At 40.0% G+C, this 17,586-nt stretch overlaps 1 protein-coding gene across 1 annotated transcript in view; it reads right to left on the minus strand.

The window, feature by feature from the left end:
• Positions 1-17,586, minus strand: part of DNAI4 (dynein axonemal intermediate chain 4) — a gene marked incomplete at both ends in the record, with an annotated part of 72,161 nt that overhangs the window by 38,743 nt on the left and 15,832 nt on the right. The window contains 4 exons of the mRNA XM_080920941.1: positions 6,418-6,557; positions 9,464-9,620; positions 14,122-14,234; positions 15,379-15,563. Of these exons, the coding sequence (XP_080777067.1) occupies positions 6,418-6,557; positions 9,464-9,620; positions 14,122-14,234; positions 15,379-15,563 (595 nt within the window). The remainder of the gene's footprint in view (positions 1-6,417; positions 6,558-9,463; positions 9,621-14,121; positions 14,235-15,378; positions 15,564-17,586) is intronic.

The raw sequence follows: 17,586 nt of genomic DNA on the forward strand, positions 1-17,586 counted from the left end.
GTTGTGTAAATACTCTGGCCAGGACTTCCTGTACTATATTGAATAGGTAGGGGGAGAGCAGGCAGACTTGTCTAGTCTCTGATTTTAGTGGGATTGCTTCAATTTATTTATCATGATCATATAAACCATCTAAACAGTCCCATAACCCCTAAAGAAATAGAAGCAGTCATCAAAAGTCTCCCAATCAAACCATTTAGTTTGATGTTGGCTACTGGTTGGCTGTATATTGCTTTTACTATGTTTAGGTATGGGCCTTGAATTCCTGATCTTTCCATGACTTTTAACATGCAGCGATGTTGAATTTTGTCAAATGCTTTCTCAGCATCTAATGAGATGTTCGTGTGGCTTTTTTCCTTCCTGTTTGTTATATAGTGGATTATGTTGATGGATTTCTGTATATTGGACCATCCCTGCTTGCCTGGGATGAAGCATACTTGATCATGGTGAATGATTGTTTTGATGTGTTCTTTGATTCAGTTTGCAAAAATTGTATTGAGTATTTTTGCACTGATGTTCATGGGGGAAACTAGTCTGAAGTTCTCTTTCTTTGTAGTGTCTGTGTGTGGTTTAGGTAGGAGTGTAATTGTGGCTTTGAAGAATTTGGGTAGTTTTCCTTCTGTTTCTATTTTGAAAAATAGTTTGGAGTGTATTGGTATTAGGCCTTTTAAGTAGGTCTAATAGAATTATGCACTAAACCCATGTGGTCCTGGGCTTTTTTGGTTGGAAAACTTTTGATGACTGCTTCTATTTCTTTAGTGGTTTTGGGACTGATAAGATGGTTTAACTGATCCTGATTTAATTTGGAACTTGGGATCTGTCTAGAATATTGTCCATCTCATTCAGATTTGCCAGTTTTGTTGAGTATAGACTTTTGTAGTAGAATCTGATGATTTTTTGAATTTTTTCAGTTTCTGTTGTTATGTCTCCCTTTTCATTTCTGATTTTGTTAATTTGAATACTGTCTCTGTGCCCTCTGTTTAGTCTGGCTAAGGGTTTATTTATGTTATTGATTTTTCTCAAAGAACCACCTCCAGTTTTATTGATTCATTGTATAGTTTTATTTGTTTGTTTGTTTCTACTTGGTTGATTTCTGCTCTGAGTTTGATCTTTTTCCTGCCATTTACCCCTCTTGGGTACATATGTTTCTATTTGTTCTAGAACTTTTAGGTGAGGTGTCAAGCTGTGAGTATGTTCTCTCCAGTTTCTTTTTGGAGGCACTCAGAGCTATTAGTTTTTCTCTTAGCACTGCTTTCATTGTGTCCCATAAGTTTGGGTTTGTTGTGCCTTCATTTTTGTTAAATTATGAAAAGTCTTTGATTTCTTTCTTGACCAAGTTATCATTGAGAAAAGCATTGAACAGCTTCTATGTGTATGTGGGCTTTTTCTTGTTTTTATTGTTATTGAAAACCAGTCTTAGTCCATGGTAATCTGACAGGATGCATGGAATTATTTTAATCTTCTTGTATCTATTGAGGCCTGTTTTGTGACTGATTATATGGTCAATTTTGGAGATGGTACCATGAGGTGCTGAGAAGAAGGTATATTCTTTTATTTTAAGATGAAATATTATATAGATGTGTGTTAAATCCATTTGGTTGAGAACTTCTGTTAGTTTCACTGTGTCTCTGTTCAGTTTCTGCTTCCATGATCTGTCCATTGATTGGAGTGGGATGCTGAAGTCTCCCACTATTCTTGTGTGTGGTTCAATATATGCTTTGCACTTTCATAAAGTTTCTTTTATGAATGTAGGTGCCCTTGTATTAGGAGCACAGATGTTCAGGATTAAGACTTCATCTTGGTGGATTTTTTTCTTTGATGAGTAGTGTCTTTCCTTATCTTTTTCTTTTTAACATTTGGTTAAAAATCTATTTCATTCAATATTAGAATGTCTACTCTACTTTCTTTCTTGGAACCATTTGCTTGAAAAATTTTTTCTCAGCCTTTTACTCTGAGGTAGTGTCTCTCTTTGTCACTGAGATGAGTTTCCTGTATTCACCAAAAAGCTGGATCCTGTTTATGTATCCAGTCTGATAATCTATGTCTTTTTAAAATTGCAGAATTGAATCCATTGGTGTTAATAGATATTAAAAAATAGTGATTGCTGTTTCCTGATATTTTTGTTGTTAGAGATAGAATTATGTTTTTGTGCCTATCTTCTTCTGGTTTTGTTGCAAGATTACTGTCTTGATTTCCTAGGGTGTAGTTTCCCTCATTGTTTTGGAGTTTTCCATCTATTATCCTTTGAAGGGCTGGATTTGTGGACAGATATTGTGTAAATTTTGTTTTTTCCTGGAATATCTTGATTTCTCCATCTATGGTAATAGAGACTTTTGCTAGATATAGTAACTTAGGCTGTCATTTTTGTTCTCTTAGGGTCTGTATGACATCTGTCCAGGATCTTCTAGCTTTCTTTTCTCTGTTGAGAAATCTGGTGTAATTCTGACAGGTCTGCCTTTATATGTTACTTGATCTTTTTCCCTTACTGCTTTTAATATTCTTTGTTTTGCACAATGGTTTTTTTGACTATTATGTGGCAAGAGGAATTTCCTTTTCTCGTCCAATCTATTTGATGTTCTTATGGTCATTTCTGTTTTTAGGTTAGGGAAGTTTTCTTCTATAATTTTGTTGAAGATATTTACTGGCCCTTTCAGTTGGGAATCTTCCCTCTCTTCTAACCTATCACATTGTGTCCTGGATTTCCTGGATGTTTTGGGTTAGGAGCCTTTTGCTTTTTGCATTTTCTCTGACTGTTGTGTCAATATTTTCTATGGCATCTTCTGCACCTGAGATTCTCTCTTCTATCCATTGTATTCTACTAGTGATGCTTGCATCTATGACTCTTGATCTCTTTCCTAGATTTTCTATCTCCAGGGTTGTGTCATTCTTGTCATTTCTTTATTGTTTCTATTTCCATTTTTAGATCCTGGATGGTTTTGTCCAATTCCTTTACCTGTTTGGTTTTGTTTTTCTGTAATTCTTTAAGTGACTTTTGTGTTTTCTATTTAAGGGTTTCTACTTGTTTCCCTGTGTTCTCCTGTATTTCTTTAAGGGAGTTATTCATGTGTTTATTGAAGCCCTCTATCTTCATTATGAGGTGTGATTTTTAAGTCTAAATCTTGTTTTTCTGGTGTGCTGGGTATCCACTACTTGTTATGATGGGAGAACTGGGTTCTGATGTTGCCAGGTTGCCTTGGTTTCTGTTGCTTAGGTTCTTACACTTGCTGCTTGTCATCTTGTCATCTGTGATGCTGGGTGGTCTTGTTGTCTCAGGCTGGAGCTTGTTTCTCCTGTGGGTCTGTGGGCCCATGGGCTTAGGAGTGAGAGTGCTCCTGGGTGCTCAGCTCTCTGCGGGCAGGCTGTGGGTCCCGGTGGCAGTGGGATGACCCTAGCTTAGGTGCAGATGGAGACCAGAATCAAAATTATTATCTCTTAAATATGAAAATATTCTCTTCAATTTTGCAGAGTTTTTTTTAAGGCAGAAAGAAGAATTGGTAATATGCTTTTTATAAGTAACTGTTAAAATTTGCCTTTGTAACTGTTTGGTCCCCATGTTCTCTCTGATGCGGGATTTAGGATTGCAATCTCTTTACTTATTTGTAGATCCATTCAGATTTTCTATTTATCCTTGAGTCAGATTAGGCCATCTGTGTTTGTACAGGGTGTTCTGTCTGAAATGCTGGCTTATGATAGGTTGCAGTTGTCTGCTCTAGTGTTGTGTGAGGATCCCCCCAATGCTCTCTGCTTGGTGTGCGCATCCATCTCACTAGTCTGATGAATTCTCTCCTCAGCTGCATTCATTCTTGATGTTTCTGTAGCTCTCTCATTGTATGTTCATAACTGTTACAGTCTTTGTGTGGACTGAGCCATTGATCAATACACACTGGTTTTTTTTTTTTTTTTTGTTTTTTTACATACAACAATTTCTGAATCCTCTTCTGACTAGTATGTCCATCTTGGTACTTTTCAGTTTTGTGCATACTTAGCCATTCCCTTAAGTCTCTTACAGAGAGCGAATATTTGAACTGCCTTTGTTTGATTTGAATTTAATTGGCCGATAGATATCTATCTTTTAGTTGTACAGAAAAATTAATGTATAGTTAAGGCAATTACTGATGTGGAATTGTTGGTTTATAAAAAAACATCTTGATATTTGTATTCTCTCGACCTTGTTTCTCACCTCCCCAGTCACTACTCTGTGTTTAATAGATCTTCTGATGGATCTCAATTTTACTCCATCCTTATGTTCCTTTCTCTTTCAGGGTTTTCTATTGTTTTTTGTTGCTGGTTGTGTGTGTGTGTGTGTGTTTGTGTGTGTGCGTGTGTGTGTGTGTGTGTGTGCATCATTTAGAGATTACCATGCTGTTTTGAAAATTAAAGCTATTGTTAACTAATTATACTTTTCTTCAACAGCACATTAAAACCTTCCTCCTTTTACAATCATCTCCCACTGTTGTGGTTTTTAAAATTATACTCTATATAATAAGTCCATTAACAACCTAATTATTGCTTTGTAAATATCTTTAAAATTTTTTAATATTTATTCTTATATTATGTGTATGAGTGTTTTGTATCTATGTGTACCACATGCATGAAGTGCCCACAGAGGCCAAAAGAATGAATTGGAGCCCCTGGATGGGAATTACAGAAGGTTGTGAGCCACTGTGTAGAGGCTGGCAATGCAAGCCGAATCCTCTGGAAAAGTATCCAGTGCTCTTGAGTATTGTGATGCCTCTCTAACCCCCGTGTGTCTATCACTTTTAATCTGTACTGCAGAAACAGGCAAGGAGGAAACTCTGGAAACTAAGTGACTGGTTTCAGCATTTGCCTACATGCCATTTTACTGCTATCCACCCCCTACCCCCCCCCACACTCACACGTGGCTAAAGATTACTTCCTACTGTCCTATCTGTACATAAAAGATTCTCTTCAGCATTTGTTTAAATCACTTCTGTCATCAATAAAAATCCCTTAGCATTTGCACAATTTCTCCATTTCTAGAGGAGTCTTTATGTCCTCAGTCTTTAAATGTCCCTGTGCTTGCCCTCCGTGGTTTCCATTCCAAAATTGAATGATGAAAGTTAGATCGTGTGTGTGTGCGTGTGTGCGTGTGTGTGTGTGTGTGTGTGTGTGTGTGTATGTGTGTATGTGTGTGTGTGTGATGGATCACTCTTCTGTTGTTACTTCCAAGACTCTCCCTCTGTCTTATGACTGACTGTATATTTGTGTCTTTGTGTGGCCCTCTTCTTGTGGCTATTCTTCTCAGATCAGACTTATTGATTTTAGGGAGACTTGACTTATTACATATTCAACTATTCTTTGTGACCTTCCCCGACACATATATGTGTTCACTGTCTCCTGGGTCTCCATTTAGTTTTTCCTTTTTTTTTTTTTCTTTCCTGTTCCACAAACTGGACCTTGTAAAATCATCCATCATTAAGAATTATGGTCTTGTCTTCTTTCTCAAACATTCTGTTGCAAACTCTAGCACGCATATTCTTGGTGTTAGGCTTTGTATTGAGGACAAACTCACATGTACGTTGAACTTGCTACCCAAATCAAGCATGGCTATAAACTCTTGGTTGCCCGCGTCCACCTCATGAGCACTGAGAGGTTACAAGAGCGCAGAAGTGCACTTCACTCATGCCAGGCTGTGGCTGAAGCCCAGGGCCTCATGCTTATAAGAATCTGCACTTCTCGCTACCAGGCTACCAGAGAAGGAAAACCAGCAGGATATGAGGGGAAGCTAATGGGAGATGAGACGTTTATTCTGACTCATATAAAAGGGAGAATCATGGTGAGCAACAAACATCCCATCTACCTGACACAAACGTTCTTCTGCTAAAAAATTATTGACTGTGCTTCTTGTGAAAGAAAACTAGCTCCTGGCTCTGTTCAGTAATAACTGTAACCAAGATTCTAGATGGTCTTTCTCCTAGTTATTTCTTTGCCCACAGACCAGGGGCTTTTGCTTGTACAGTATCTTCAGAACACCGAGAGGCAGTAATTGCAGCACTTAAGGATACAGGTTCTAAGACAAAAGCAACTTAGCTTCCTACACTATGCTTGTCTCCTCATCTAAGAAATGGGGAATGATGCTCGAACCCACTTTAAAGTTAAGGCGGTCATTAAACTAGTTAGTATAGGAGAATGCAAGGATTGTGTGACATAGTGTATCTGTTTTAATAGTAAACTGCATCATACAATAATCTTTATAAAAATCAGACTGGACAATGATGCTACTCAACTACTCTATAGCTTCTTGCTCAGTTATCAAGTTCTAAAAGTTATAAATTGTAGAGAGTTATCTGGACAAATCAATTTCCATTTGATTCATATAGTTTAACATGGGTTGACTGACAGACTCAAGGAACATATATTCAAATGTAACAATTTACCAACAAGAATAAAGCATATTACCTTTTTCTTCCATTGTGATTTTCTCACACTGAACCTCTTTATTCTTTGGTGCTCCATTGAATGTCTGCATCATCCTTTCTACATATAAGTCATTGCCTAATCTATTTCTACAAAGAGTTTCATAATTCTTATTTTTCTCTCTGTAAAAAAAAAAAAAAAAAAAAAAAAAACACACACACACACACACAAAGTAACTAATCAACACAAATTACTATGAACAGACATCTCTTTCTACATAACTTGTCCCTCAAAGCACTTTCATGAACAAAGAGTGTAACAAAATTATGAAGTGAGCTTGAAAAACTCCTTTAAAAGATTGTATTATGTTACCAGCAAAGGGCTGCTTCACCCTGTGCTTCCCCAGGCCCAGACCTTCTTTCAGTGCTCACCAATAACATGCTCACGCTGTCTAGAGAATTCACGAATTTTAATTGAGCCATCTAAAGCTACAAATTCTTTCCAAGTACTGCTTTTGCAGCACTGTGTGCATGCTGTTTCTATACCTGGCTAGTTCTAAGAATTTTTAAATTTACATTTTGTTGTTGGGTTGGGTTTTTTTTTTTTTTTTTTTTTTTTTTTTTGAGACAAAGTTTCTCTCTGCGGAACAATCACTGGCTGTCCTGGGTTTGCTTGGTAGACTAGGCTGGTCTCAAACTCAGAGATCCACCTGCCTCTGCCTCCTGAGTGCTGGCATTAAAGGTGTGTGCCACCATGGCCAGCTCAAGTTCACATTTTAATTTAATTAATCTAAAAAATTATTCCTGCACTCCCAGTGTGTATATGAATATCTTACTTGGGACTTTTACTTTTTCCTTTCAGCGTGGGGTCACTGAAATTTAGGGAGATTCTACTTTGAAATTTTAATTTAAAATTATTACACCTCCCTTTCATTACAAAGTGATCTTTCCCTAAAACGTCTATCTGCTTTTTCGGAAGGTTTTGTATCTTCTTTCCTAATTTTCTTCTACTTAAAAATATCTTCTTTGGAGTGTAGAAATGGCTCAGTATTTAAGAGCACATGTAGTTCTTACAGAAGTCCCCCAGTTTGCTTCCCAGCATCCATATCCAGAAGTTCGGAACCTTATGTAACTCCAGCTCCAGGAAATGTGATGCCTTCTTCTGGCCTCTCCTAAAACATCTCCCCTTCTCCCTCTTCCTCCCCCCACACCTTTTTTAAAAATCTTTTTTAATTGTTAATTCTCTGTATTTACATTTGAAATGTTATCCCCTTTCTCCCCATGCCCATCCCACCTCTCTCTCACCTTGCTTCCATGAAGGTGCTCCCTCTCCCAACCACCCTCTCCCACCTCAGTACCTTGGCATTCCCCTGCACTGGGAAAAACAAGCCTTCATTGGACCATAGGCCTCTCCTCCCATTGATGCCAGACAATGCCATCCTCTGCTACATATGCAACTGAAGCCATGGGCCTCTCCACGTGTACTCATTGGTTGGTGTTTTAGTCCCTGGGAGCTGTGGTGGGTTTGGTTAGTTGATAATTTTGTTCTTCCCATGGGTTTGCAGACCCTTTCAGCTCCTTCAGTCCTTTCTCTAGCTCCTCCACCGGGGTCCCTGTGCTCAGTCCAATGGTTAGCTGCAAGTGTCCTCATCTGTATCAATATGGCTCTGAGGAGGCTTTCGTATCAGGCTCCTGCCAGTAAGCACTTCTTGGCATCAGAAATTGTGACTGGGTTTGGTGGCTGCATATGAGATGGATCTCCAAGTGAGGCAGCCGCTGGGTGATCTTTTCTTCAGTCTCTTGCTTCTCTATTCAAGATCCATATCCCAAAGTTCGGAACCTTATGCAACTCCAGCTCCAGGACACGTGATGCCTTCTTTTGGCCTCTCCTAGAACATCTCTCCTTCTCCCTCTCCCTTTCTCTCCCCCTCCCCCATGCCCCTTTAAAAAACCCCTTTTCTACATTTGGTATGCAGGAGCATCTGTACAAATAACCACGGGCATTTCTTTTAATTTTGATTCTATAGAAAAGGCTCTGCCCGTAGCTCAGGAAAGCCCCTCCTCCCCCAGCCTCCCATGATCAGTCCTGAAACACTTATAATGCTGGACCGTTATTTTTATGATCCATTATTTTTTCCATTCTGTTGTGTGTAGTTATTAAGACCTATCTTTTCAGTCATTTAATCTTTACTCAGTTATGTTTAAGCTGATGCTTGCTTTTTGACAATTGCATAAAGTTCTTATCAAAATACATCATTCTTGGTTTCTTAGTGTAATATTTTAACTGTCATATTTACTGTGATGTTTCATAACTATTTCATATTTTGTATCCAATCATGCCACATCTGTAACATTCTCAGAATCTGAATTTAGGATGTTGACTTGTCTCTATTGATTTGGTATATTTTTACTAAATCCAATATGAGGGTAGTTTAATGCATTATTATTGTTATCGTATGTCTGACAATAATTTAAATGTGTGCTGTATGCACTTCTGTGTGTGGGTGCTTATATACAACAGCCAGAGGAGACTGTCAGAAGTCCTGTTCTAACTCTTTTCAGCCTTTGGGATAAGATCCCACTGACCCTGAAGATGGCTCAGCAGCCAGCAAATCCCAACAAACCTTCTGTCTTCACCCTACCCACACCAGCCACGTAGGTTTCTTAGGTGGGCACTTGGGAGTGTAACTTAAGGCCCGGTATGTTGGATATGTGTGTAAGACATTTTTATTAAATCACAGGAAGGAACATAGCCTCTGCCTCAAACATTTATTCCTTGTGGTGAGAACAAAGTTTTTCTTTTCTGGCCCTGTTGTCACACGCATTAACTATGTTCACACAGCAGTGACAGGACATTTGGTCTTGCCCACTGTACCTGCTCAACACCTACTGGCCTTTCTTCTTAGGTTTGCCTAATTACACAGGCTATGCTGAAGATAAGAGATTTCCCATAGAGAAATGTCCTGCGATGTGAATACTGTTTATCTAAGATCACACGGTATGTGTGACTCTAGAACTCTCCAAGGCCCTTCAAAAGAACATGAACTCCTAATTCACAAAAGTGACGCAGACAACTGAGCTGTACATACATTATTTTCTCAGCCTCTTCGGATTCGACTGAGAACATCACTGTTGGCAGGTCAAACACTCTCAGTGTCTCTGTCTCGGTGAGAATGATTTCTATGTTCCTCTCCAGCTCTTCCTTCGTCACAGCTGTCTCAGCTGTGGCCCGCATAACTCGGACATCTAAAATACACAACATTTTGAGATGGTCCTGCAGCTGCCGGTGTGCATGCTTCCTAGTCACCGAAGCACGGTGTTGACTCACACAAAGCAAACGCCTATTTAACAACTGTCAGAGCAGCTGGGAGAGCCCACAGTGTTTGCTGCTACGGGTATCAGTGGCGGCCCCAAGGGCAACCTCTAACCAACTTCATGAAGGGACAGAAGGCTACAAGTGTAAGTTTCACATAAGCATGTTGCAAATAATTGGCCAAAATAGTTAAAATACTGTGAGGCCCAATTGCCCTTGGAGAATGTTACTAAAGTCAAAATTTCAGAGCTGAGAGAGTTTGGAATGGGTGACAGGTAGGAAACAACTAGGAATGTGGCGTATAGGTCAGAGTGCAGTAAATGTGGGGTTGTTTTGAAACAGGATCTCACTATGTAGCCCAGGCTGGACTCAGACTTGCAAGCCCTCTGTCTCCTCCTCCAGGGGACTGGCATTACAGGCATGACTGTATGTAGGCTTCAGTGTACTTTTCTTTAAAAAGGGGGAGTGAGCGGTTGTGTAAGACTGCACGGGTAAAGAAGGACTTGCTTTAGGACAATAAAGCAAGAATATAGCACTTCTCAGGGACAAAGATTCAGTCTCCTCTTAATGCTCAGGACCTCAGTAAAACAACTTTCTAAAAAATCTTTTAAAAAAAATCACAAATATACTTTAACAAACAGAACCAACATCTGGTATATATAGTAAATGACAACATATAGCAACATATACTCATCTGTATACATTAAATGCTAATAAATGTATTTTTAAGGAAACTATGGAAATGTTCATGCTACAATTCTAAAGGAAGAACTCCCAGAATAGGGTCTACTTTGTAGTTACAATGATATCAAGGTCAGGAAAGAGGTTAAGGTAGTTCTTAATGATTAACTCTTTAAAAATACTGTTTGTGCAATAGGTTTTAAAATGAAGACAAGATTTTAAGTAAGTAGGTCTTGCCAAGATTGGATAAGCAAAAGGAAGTAAATCAATTATCCACGTGGACAGTTTTGAGGTGCATCTGAGAAAATCAGTAGCAGGTGTGAGCTGCCCAAAGGTTGCCAGGACCATGGCTAACTTTGAGACTGCAAAAGCAATCAAAGCAGGCTCTTGGTTCTCTGATTGCCATTTTATCCCACCACAGGTTGGCCAATGACTGGGCTCTACATAAAATAGCATTGTAGCATATGTGTAGTTTTAGATAGAACCTTATGCGAGATGTGCCACACATAGAATCAAATATGCTGCCAGCCATGTATTAGAGTTAGGGAAAGTCAATCTTATTCATCATCTTAATAGCAGAGGAACACTATCCAGACAAAGCCATGGAAGCTCTGGCTGATCTCTTCCTGGATTTGATACATATTGAGAAACTAATTCCAGCAGCAATGTGTGCCTAGGCTATCTATTCCCTGCACCATGATCACCAGGTCACAGCAGCCATGCAGCAGATGAAGACTACACTTATTCCTTACCTAGAAATCTATCCAGTGATGGAGGAAGCTCATCCTTCTCCACCCCTGGTGCTCATCGGCTGATCACTAGCTGTGCCCAGCAGTCACAGCTCCCTTTTACATCTTCTCACAGGAAGCCGCTTGAGAGGAATACGGAAGGCTTTGGGGTACTCTACATTTAATACATGGGTGAATCCGCCAACATTGGGGCTCCAATAGCACTGTTATTCATAATGTAGCATTTTGTTTCCAATATATATATTTTTTAATGAATTCAGAAGTGGGTAGGGACAAATATGTATTATCTGGTCACATTTAAGAGACCTTGGTAAAGGATGATCCGTGAAACCTTCCTTAAGATGTTGTTTAGCTACAATGGGCCCAGGACAGTTACAATCAGACTGAGCTACAAAATAGTGCCCCTCTCTCCTCACAAATTATGTGCTAGCTACAGGCACTTTATGAGAACATGTAAAAGGACCTGCTACACATCATTCTCCGCACTGAGTTAGTGATGATCGTGTCTAACGTGATTGAACAAATGAAACTTTAAACATTTCCAAGGCTCCGAAAAGTGTGTGCATTAGAAGACCCAGAGGATTGTGAAAGACTTTAAGGTAGTTTAGGATAATGTATTCATTTTAGAATAGCTCGGGGTGTAGAAAACTTTTTGAGGATATTAGTTTGTGTGCAGCCTGCACTCAGTGGTCCCCATTGGAAAACACTCCTCTGCTGTCTGTGCCTAATGCAATAGTGAACTCGTGGTGACACTTCATCATCTAAAGCCCACTGTTTACTCCAGTCTGCCTCATTTTTAAAGTCATTGAGGAGTATTGGTACTAATTCTTCTTCTAAATTCACACAGAGTCAAAGTTTCTGACCCAGAACTGTTCCTGTCTAAAAGAGCTGCAGAGACAAAAATGGAGAAGAGACCGAGGGAAAGGAGGTCCAATGACCAGCCCAACTTGGGATCCATCTCATGGAAAGGCACCGAGGCCTGACAGTATTACTGATTCTATGATGTGCTTATAGATGGGAGCCTGGCATGGTTAAGACAGGGGCAGATATTTACACCCAACCATTGAACTGAAGTTGGGGACCCCTATGGTTGAATTAGGGGAAAGACTGAAAAAGCTGAAGGGGAGAGCAACCCCATAGGAAGACCAGCAGTCTTAACTAACCCAGACCCCAGTGAGCTCGCAGAGACTGAGCCACCAACCAACCAGGAGCACACCCAGGCCAGCCTGAGGCTCTTGGCACAAATACAGCAGAGGTCTGTCTGGTCAGGCTTTAGTGGGAGAAGATGTGTTTCATTTTCCAGAGACTTAAGGCCCCATGAAAGGGGGAGGTCTGAGGGGGAGAATCCTCTTGGAAGCAAGGGGGAAGAAGAATGGGATAAGGAACTATAAGGGGGGATGGAATGAAGGGGGGGACAGTGACAGGAATGTAAATAAAATAATAAAAATTGAGAAAAAAACATCATAACCTATTCCAAAATATCGGCTAAAATACCACATGGGATTATCTTGTTCCTGAGGTTTTCCTAGACCTTGGCCATTTCCTGGGTTAGAGGAGTATTGGTCATGCATTTTGTAGACTGTGTTCCCAATCAGGGATGCCTGTAGTGGGACATGGGTTTCCAGGAAGAAGGAAGCAAAGTCATCTTATGGCAGGCACCTTCAAGTTTCTCAGCATGATACACCACAGGCATCAGCACCTCCCAGCTGAAACTGGTCTCTGTTTCATGCACAGCAGTCTGGAGAGAGCCACAGTGCAGAACCTCATTTAAGAGGACCGGAAGCTACGTCTTGAGGGACAAATACTTTCGTAGGTATTTAGAACTCTTCTCTACGGGAGCATACTCTGCCTTTTATCAAACATCTAAGAATGGGCTCCTGACTGGTAATAGGAGTCAATACCCAGCACTATGCTTTCTGTTGCTGATGTGGTCCACCTTTGGTAATGGGAACACAAATGGCTGTTCTGTCTGTGACATACTTCTTTGTTTTCTTTCCTTTCCTTTTCTTTTTCTCTTTGACCGTAGGGAGAGCACGATTTTGTTCAGTAACTTTTTTACTTCTTTGCAGCTCATCTGCTATGTATGCCCAAGGCCCCCAAATCAGTTACTCCTCTGAAGGTTCTTAGTTTCTTTTATTGCATGCAAAACTAAAAGCGAACCACCCAAGTATTTCATGAATAGACCCTTACTTATCTAGAGTGTGTGATTCTTTGGTAATTGTGATTTGAAGGGGGGGCAGTGTGATTCTTTGGTAATTGTGGTTTGAAGGGGGGCAGACTGGAAAGATGCTCAGTGTGTAGGGACACTTGCAGACAAATGGACGGTAAGTTTCCGGCACTGGCATAAGGACTCCTGCTGGTCTGTAGCTCTAGCTCCAGGCACTGCACTCAGAGTGTGTACACATACATTCAGGCAAAACACCCAGACAGATACTTTCAAAGAATGATAATGATTTCCAGTGTCAACTTGGATCTACATGTCCAGGTAAAATGGGAGTTTCTCTTTAGGTAACACACACACACACACACACACACACACACACACACACACACACATACACACACACAGAGGAGTAGGGGTATTGTTAAGAACTGAACATTCAGGTTCTTCCATGTAGTCAAATGCTTTCCCACTGAGATACATTCTCAGCTCCATCTTTTTAATCAACTCTCAGGCACAACTAATAAATTAATCTTATAATGGTATACACACTATGACAATTTTCTAGGTTTTACAAACATGGCAATTCTATTGTGAAGAGTCTAGACCACTAAAAATTCATTAAAACTATAAAAATAAGGGGATTAAGATTTGACTTGATGGTTAAGAGCAATGGTTGCTCTTCCAGAGGATTCAGGTTCCATTCCCCTTACCCACATGGCAGCTCAGAACTGTCTGTAACTGTCTAAAACCTGACATAGACATACATGCAGGCAAAACACCAATGCATCTCTAAATAAAAATTTAAAAACCGGGAAGAGTAAATAAAAACATTTTTATTACCTGTAAAACTAGCCAATCTATCCCTTTTGTAAGACGGATCTTCAAGGTCCTCTGTTATCGATTCAGTTGTTGATATACTTGACCTAGACACTGTACTGCTCCCCATGACCGACCTTCGAAAATTATTAACATTATTCATTTGTTCAGTGTCCTTATGAGAAACTAAAAATATAAATTAGGTTGCAGTAATAGATGGAAAAACCAAACATACTACAGTCATAAAAGCAACGTAAATTACAGTAACCTTACACTCTTCCGTGGATTTTTCATGTTCTTTAGAGGCCATCACTGTGTTCCTGATGGACATTTTGGGCAAATGTCTAAACTATTAATCTCCCTGAGACTCCATCCCCAGTATTGCTTTTTTCTTTTCGGCATCTCTTTGTTGGGTGTTTCTGAGCTTCTGTCAGTTCTCTGAGGAGCTCAGCCCAAGACACTCCTCCCTTTGCTTCTCACCTGGGTTCTGCCCATTCCTCACAAGTCATCTCCCAAAGTCCAATTTTACAAAAGTCCTCTCTAGAGTTAACTCAAGAGCTAGCTAGCTACAGCACCAGCAGTTTCCTCCAAATTGAAACCTTCCCTCCAAGAGACTCAGTAGATAAATGGAAGGTCATGCCTGGGAAAACAGTAGCTTGGAAGATTCTCAGTGGCCCCCTCCAGCTTAATAGGGGCAAGCAAGTGCCGGAGAGGGGACCAAGCAGCTGAGCTGAGGAGGGAAAAGATTCTGGGACTTAGGAGCTGCTTATAGGTTATGCAGGGAATTCCAGGGTTGTAGCTCATGATCACAGTGTGGGGGTCTGTTTCCATCCATCAGTCTAACGCCTTTTCACATTCATGGCTTCGACTGCTCAGTGAGAGGTCAACCATATTGGAAGAACCATTGTTTCTCCCCGGCACAATGGTTGGGTTGAATGCAGGCTCTAGAGTAGAGCATGTGTCTGCACTGAATGTTAAATGACAGCCATAAAATCCCCAAAGAAGCTGGGAGAAAAAAATATCTAATTGGACTTTGCAACCAGCTGTGACTCTCATCCTTTCTTTTGGATCCTTGGGAAATCTTAAGATCTCCACACTTTAAACGGTGTTTTGGAATTTGTGGGGACTGTTCAGTTCAGCTCTGAACATGAATAAATAATGAATACGTGCTGGTAAGCTAGGATTGACGGATTGATGTTAGGAAACTGAAAGATAATGGACATTCTGGATGTATGCAGTACAAATGAGAGGCCAATGTAAATGAAATCCAAAGAACTACACCTTGTATACTGCCCCAACATGCTCGGGTTTAACGTATTCTGATACAGGCTGTAGGAAGAAATATAATCTGATCCCAGCGATCCTTCTTGTGATGTCAAGAGTCTGTTTGGCTTTGTTGATGCAGCATAGGGGTCTGCATGGTAGAGCGGTCGGGGAGTAACATCAGCTCCTCTTGGATCAAGTACCTGCAAAACAATGGTGGTTTAACAGAGTGAATAACTAGACGGTGTGAGGCTTCGAACTCCTGGAGGACAAAAATAAGTACAGGAGAAAAACACTAAGTATCATGTTCTTAGGACAAAATAAATACAAAGACTCCACTTCTGGGCAGATACCCCAGAGACGATCCAACATACAATAAGGACACATGCTCCACCATGTTCATAGCAGCCCTATTTATAATAGCCAGAAGCTGGAAAGAACCCAGATGTCCTTCAGCAGATGAACGGATATAATGGAGTCTATCAGAAACAATGACTTTATGAAATTCTTAAGAAAATGGATGCATCTAGAGAATATTATCCTGAGTGAGGTAACCCAGTCACAAAAGAACAGACATAATATGCGGTCACTATGATAATTGGATACTAACCCCAGAAGGCTCTGAACACCCCAGAAACAACTCACAGATCATATGAAGCTCAAATTAAAAAAAAAAAAAAAAAAAAAAAAAAAAAAAAAAAAAAAAAAAGACAAGAAGGACAAAAAGTGAAAGCCTCAGTCCTTCTTAGAAAGAAAAGTGTATAGCACCCACTCAGAGTGTGGTACACATAGACATTAAGTCATTAATAATTCAAGAGCTAGGAATATAGCCTTGTGGCAATTTTTGGTATTCAAAAAATCATTATGTTTAATCTATACACACCAAGAAAACCTTGGCTGTTTCCATGTTACATTCTGTTCTACATGTACTCTATGCTTATGGTAACTAGTAAGATTCCAATGCATGCTATCAAACCTCTAAAAGAATCAAGTACTGACAGAAATATATTCTTATAGTTTTTAGACTTCAGTTAAATAGCCGGAGTTCTTTAAGAAGTCGCACATCATGCCTGTAAGTAAGCAGCACACACAGAGGTGTGTGACCTGAGGGTGTTAAGCACATTTTTTGTCACTGTTTGAATAGCATATGGCATATAGAAAGGAACCTAGATGGGAGAGCCCGTCACTTGACACGGCCCCTTGATATATGCCAGGATGCACATAGAAACTGCTGGCACGACTGCAAACTTTTTAAAGTTTTATTTATTTATTTATCTATTTATGTATGTGAGTACACTGTTGCTCTCTTCAGACACACCAGGAGAGGGCTTCAGACCCCATTACAGATGGTTGTGAGCCACCATGCGGTTGCTGGGAATTGAACTCAGGACCTCTGGAAGAGCAGTCAGTGCCCTTAACTGCTGAGCCACCTCTCCAGCCTGGCAGCAAACTTTTTAATTAATTCTTTTTCTGTTTGTTTGCTTGGCTGGCTGGCTGCTTTTTGTTTTCCAAGACAGTCTCTCTATGTAGGTCTGGGTGTCTAGAACTTGCTTTATAAACTAGGTTGGCCTTGAACTCAGGAATCTAGTTTCTCTGCCTCTTGACTGCTGTGATTAAAGAAAGGTACCACCATATAAATATATGTATGTCTGTGTTACAGTTTTTAGGAGTAATACCACACTCTCATGATAAAACACACATACGCCAGAATGGTAAACCGACACTTTATTTATATTAATATTTTGGACTATTGATACTTTATTTATATTATTAATATTTTGGACTATACAATACTATAAGCGTAGGCTTGGGGAAAACACTGCACACAGTAACAAGCAGAGCTTACTAAAGCTAGAGACTCAGCACAGCTCTGTCAACAGTTCACTCCACATATGCTGTTATAGTCTGAGTGAGAAACGGCCCCATAGCTTATATTTGAATCCATGGTCCCCAGTAGGTGGGACTGTTGGGAAGGATTGTTGGAGGTGTGTTACTAGGTGTAGACACTGAGTTTCAAAAGGCATTTGAAGACTGATCCCCAGTGTTTGTTCTCTGCCTCACGGTCGTGGATCAAGATGTGAGCTCTAAGCTGTTCCTTTACTCCAACAGCAGGGACTCTAACTTGTGAAGCCATAGGCTGTACGTCCAAAAGTTTGGGTTTTTTTTTTTTTTTTGTTTGTTTGTTTTTTTGTTTTTCCTTTTTAATAAGTTGCCTTGATCATGGTG

Source organism: Micromys minutus, assembly GCF_963924665.1.
Source record: "Micromys minutus genome assembly, chromosome: 9".
NCBI lineage: Eukaryota > Metazoa > Chordata > Mammalia > Rodentia > Muridae > Micromys > Micromys minutus.